This window comes from Pundamilia nyererei, unplaced genomic scaffold (assembly GCF_000239375.1).
Source record: "Pundamilia nyererei isolate P.nyererei 1_Seehausen unplaced genomic scaffold, PunNye1.0 scaffold00082, whole genome shotgun sequence".
NCBI lineage: Eukaryota > Metazoa > Chordata > Actinopteri > Cichliformes > Cichlidae > Pundamilia > Pundamilia nyererei.
Window position 1 is genome coordinate 1,969,719 of NW_005187483.1, and position 5,285 is coordinate 1,975,003.

A 5,285-nucleotide genomic window follows, 5' to 3' on the forward strand; every position below is an offset into this window, starting at 1 on the left:
TCGGTCGATAGTTACTACGTATGTCATTAATATAGTTAGTTTTGGTCAATTTATATTATTGAATCAATATTAATATTGTCTCCTCTTTTACTGGTGTCTTAACTCTAGAATGTTTTTTTTTAATCTGGTGATCTGTGCACAATATTGATATCAGCTGGTATTTTTGCCCATAGTTAGAGTCAGGATTTTGAGCACAAATTAAACCATGTTATTGTTTATTTACAGTAAAAATGATTTTTTTATTTTATTCAAATGTTGATTCATCCACTGTTTGAGATGTGCACACTGCAATCACTAAACAACATGCAGATCCATTTCAACCCTTGGTGCTGGGTGTTTTTAAATGTGATTTCAAAGCTCTTGCTTGGCACTTAAAATGGCAATTTCTACATGTGTTTGACTTGAATTAAACATTTCTTTGTCTTAGATTGTAATCTCTTGTAGTATGGCATACCCTGTTGTGGTTATTGAAAATTTGTGTTGTCTAAGCTTGCCTGTGGCTTTGAGGGAACGTTAAACATGGACAGACTGCTGCCTCAACCAAATCATACCACTGATATTGCCCTCAGAAGTTTTGCATCTATTGCATTAACACAAAATGTGTGTTTGTAGAGAAAACTAGAAATAGAAGTACTGTGGTGTGTACCATTAGGCCATCAGTATGTTGTTTAGCAGTGAATTGGATTCACTCGTCCTATTTCCATAAATAAGGGCCCCTCTGGAGGATCGAGTGGTGCTGTCCTTGCCTTGGGGCCACACCCTCCCCCTCCTCTCTTGCCCAAGCTCCTGTGTAGTTTTTCTTGCTCAGGTGTCACCTAATCCCCCCCCCCCCAGCCCTGCTCTTCCACAGATCTCCAACCCCCAGACAATAGGGCAGGGCTGACATTACCATGACCTAATGGAGACTAGAGTTAGCTGAGTTTCCAGAGAGGGCATCCCATCGAAACTAGTTACTCTGGTGAGATAGTGGAATGAGGCAACTTAGGAAAAAAGAAACTCTACCCATTCTTGTCCTCCACCCCTACGGCCTTTGTGCCAGATAAGTGGTAATGTGTACAGTCAGAACTTGATCCATGTAGGGTTACAGTTTGTTTAAAAAGAAAAGTCGGACACAGAGAAGGTTCCAGTTTCTAAGCAGCTGTGTGATTATATGGCATGCACTGCTAACAGTTTGCTAATTTCCCAGTGAGCTCAATTTTGCCATTAGAGAAGCGTTAGCTAAGCCTTTACAGCACATTGCTTATTCAGCCTTTTTTTCCCCCTCATCCACCGCCAATGCCACTAACTATTGATTTTTGCGTTATCTGTTAAGAAACACCACTCTTTATTTCTTTTCTCAATAACCCATTATTTTTATGTGGTTTCAGTGTAATAAAACTATTTTTTAATGTAATACTGATCATGTCCTTGTTTTGTTTCTTTCAGCTTGAGGTGGTGCACGTGTAGGAAGAGAGAGACGAGAGAGAGGGGAAAGAAGGGCGGAGGAAATGGAACTGCCAAATCATGCCAAACAACTGCTGCTGCAACTCAACCAACAGAGAGCCAAGGGCTTCCTGTGTGATGTTATCATTGTGGTGGAGAATGCTCTCTTCCGTGCCCACAAGAACATCCTGGCGGCAAGCAGCATCTACTTTAAATCTTTGGTCCTCCATGACAACCTCATCAACCTCGACACAGAGATGGTTAACCCCTCGGTATTTAGACAAGTTCTTGACTTCATCTACACTGGGAAGCTACTGTCCTCATCAGACCAGAGCAATGAGCAGAACTTCAGTGCCCTCTTAACTGCAGCCAGCTACCTCCAGCTCCACGACCTTGCTGCTCTGTGCAGAAAGAAGCTTAAGCGCAATGGTGGGAAACCCCTGCCAGGTAAACCCTCCACTCCAGGTCCCCTTAGCCGCTTACGTCTAAACAACCAGCGGCTTTCCTCTTCTACCCCTACTGGCCACAATAACCACTATCCTCCAACCCTTTCCGATGCCGACCAGCCACAGCCAGATGAAGGCCTTCGGGACAAGCTCTCAGATGATGAGATGTTTGTTGGCACCTCTGGGAAGAACGGGAATGGGGGGAATGGAAGCAGTAATGGTAACCTCAGCAGCGGAGGAAGTGCGGGGGAACCGGACCTTGGACTAGACCTCTCCAAGAAGAGTCCACCCTCTGCGGGCACAGCCACAGATGCCCTCAGCCCACACAGCAACTCCCAAGGATCCCCTCAATCTGCCTCAGTATCGACAACCAACAGTGCCTCACTGGATGATTCGTCTACCACCTTGCCGGGTGCAGACACCTGCATCTCAGAGACCATGGACCTCAACTCCTCCTCTAAAACCTCAGAGGAAATCCAAAACCAGCCAGAGGGTCCTCCACCACAGAAAAAGTCCCGACAGGGAGCTCGAAAGAATGAATGGCCTAAGAGAGAGGCTTCAGGGTTGAAGTCTGAAGATCACAGCAGGCCCCTGGTTAATGGGGTAATTGTTGGTCCTAAAGATAGCCGCTCATCTGGGATTGGAGGTGGCAGTGGGAACAGCTTCACATCTGACCAGTCCTTCCAGTGTAAGGACGAGGAAGAAGGAGGAGAGAATGGCCAGGATCACAGTGAGGAAAGTGGTCAGAGTGATGGAGAGACTGCAGGAGGTGGAGGGGGAACAGCAGGGGGGCACCACAGCGCCAACTATGTGTACAGGCAGGAAGGTTTTGAGCCAGCATTTGGAGACAACCTCTATGTGTGTATTCCCTGTGGTAAGGGTTTCCCCAGTTCTGAACAGCTCAATGCTCACGTGGAGACGCATACTGAGGATGAGCTCTACATCAAAGAGGAGGGAGGAACCTTTGTGAAAGAGGAAGATGAGGAGGAGGCCGAGGACCTTTCTGCCACTGTAGGTCCTTCTACCTTTGGTTCTGAAACGCGCCCGTTCAAGTGTACAGTGTGCAGTAAGAGCTACAAAGACCCAGCAACCCTGAGACAACATGAAAAGAGCCACTGGCTGACCAGGCCTTTCCCCTGCAACATCTGTGGCAAAATGTTCACCCAGAGGGGAACCATGACACGCCACATGCGTAGCCACCTCGGCCTGAAGCCATTTGCATGTGAAGAGTGTGGCATGCGCTTTACACGCCAGTACCGTCTGACAGAGCACATGCGTGTCCACTCTGGAGAGAAGCCGTATGAATGCCAGCTATGTGGGGGGAAGTTTACCCAGCAGCGCAACCTCATCAGTCACCTGAGAATGCACACCTCACCCTCTTAGAAATGCATCAAGCCAAAGAACTCTGGGAATAGAAAAGACAAACCTTTTCTCCATCGCAAAAGCAAAGAAATGCGCACACATACACATAGTTCTACATATTAATCCAGTTTATGATGCCCTGGCTAAGTGAATGATGTAGCCGTTAGCCACAGTGTGCTCTTGGTGATGGTGGGATCTTGTTGATGCAAGGATTCAGTTGTTGTTTATATCGAACAACGTCTGCTCACCTCTCAGGAGCTCTAAAGGGACAGTTTACCGCTGTCTCTCTCCAAAGTCACAAAGCAATGGTGGAGTTGCATAACGTCTGGTCTGTTAAATGTGAATGTGGGTACTGATATAATGTCAAGCCTCTCACTTCATACCCTTCAGCAGCTTTTCTCTCTTCTACCTTTGAGTCTCTGAAGTTTTCAGATGACTCAAGAGTCCCCTGTGTACTCCAGTGCTACTTTGACCAAAAAAAACCACGTGCAAACAATACTGGCAATAATTCAGCAAAAAGATTATTTTAACCCTGACAGCTTTATATGCTTCGTTGTGTTGGTTGGTGATGGGTATCTGTATATAAAGCCCTTTTCAGACATGGGATATGTAACATTGCTCGCTACCCCAATCTGTTAAAGTGATGGCCTTCTGGCATACAGACATGATGACTTCTACATCCATATTTCTCACAGTTATACCGTCATAGATGTGAAGGTGATGAAGAGAGTTGCTAGATTTGGCAAAAAATCCCAATCATGATTATTTTGGTCAGTATTAAAAAAATTATTTATTTTGCACAGTTGTTTCCAAACAATTGTGTAAAATAAATCAAACTATACACAGTTTTTACAGAGGATTTCATTTAAATCGGAATATAATGTAAAATAATAAGGCTTGAAAAGAGTTGAGGTGGTGGGCCATTAGGAATAAAGAGCTCGAACTTTTGGCAAGGAGCAAAACTGTACTACTGTAAAGGAAAGCAGTGCACTCAGGAACACAATGTAAAATCTTAGAAACAAAAACAAACACAGAAAAGTAATTTTTTTTTCTTTGACAATTTTGTTTTTGTAGTTCTCTTTGCCACTGACACTAAGTGTGCCTGCTAAATAGTGCTGCTGCATGGACTGTACGCCACCGCTTTCCCCCAGAAAGATCTCTCCTCAGGATTGGGAACAGCAAAACTGTATTAGAGAGTAATTGTTTTCATCTTACTACCACAAAGAAGCAGATCTGGTGGGATAAAATGCAGTTATGTGCATGTTATTGTTTTTCTTATGGGCTAAGCAACTCACATCTACGCAGGTGTTCAGTCACAATCTCATGTCTGCATGCATTCAGACTTCTGCTGTGTTAAAAGCTACACATAAACGGTATCTAATGCGAATTCTGTCACTACTTTTACAGAGAAGTAACTTGGTGCGCTCATTGAGGCACTCAGAAAACATGTCTGAAAGGGGCTTAAGAGGAGGGGTAACTGGGTTTGGGACCATCTCCATGCTTTAACTGGAAGTTCTTGAAAGAAGGTTCATGTTGGAGGACACTGATTTAAGTTTTTGTTTCACAGATGACAAACACTCAGTCTTCTCTACAGCTGTTTGCATTAATATAGAGAAGATTTTCATTGTTTTCAGATTTGCCTGCTAGTGCTCCCAGGAATGAAACCTGGTTGGACAGATGAACCCTTGAGGTACTTGTTTTTTGCTTAAACAACTTGTCATGTTTCAGTGAATGTTTAAACTGGAAGGTCTTGGGACTTTTCTTGTGGAGGGGAGGGATCTGGGTTGGGTTGGGGCAGGGCAGGGCGGGGCGGGTGGTTTCATGGGGATAAGGTGAAGAGGGTGTTTTTAGACTGAGCGTTATGTTCAGTGGGTACGTTTATTTTTCTGTCTGTATAGCTTTCCTCCCCTCAGAAAAAAGAAAAGTCTATTTATGTAGGCTTGTGACCTCTCTACCTCTGATTACTCTTACAAACTCTATGTTGATTAGTTGAAAGTTCCTATGTAATTAATTGTAAAAAGTGTGTAGATTATGGTAAGTTTTTATCTAATGCTT

General features: G+C 44.2%; 1 protein-coding gene across 2 annotated transcripts in view; it reads left to right on the forward strand.

The window, feature by feature from the left end:
• Window positions 1-4,978, forward strand: part of hic2 (hypermethylated in cancer 2) — a 12,612-nt gene extending 7,634 nt beyond the window's left edge. For both annotated transcript variants that reach the window (XM_005738197.1, XM_005738198.2), the window contains exon 2: window positions 1,426-4,978. In XM_005738197.1, coding sequence (XP_005738254.1) covers window positions 1,488-3,251 — 1,764 coding nt within the window. In that variant the 5' untranslated portion in view covers window positions 1,426-1,487 and the 3' untranslated portion in view covers window positions 3,252-4,978. The remainder of the gene's footprint in view (window positions 1-1,425) is intronic.
• Window positions 4,979-5,285: the final 307 nt, after the last annotated feature.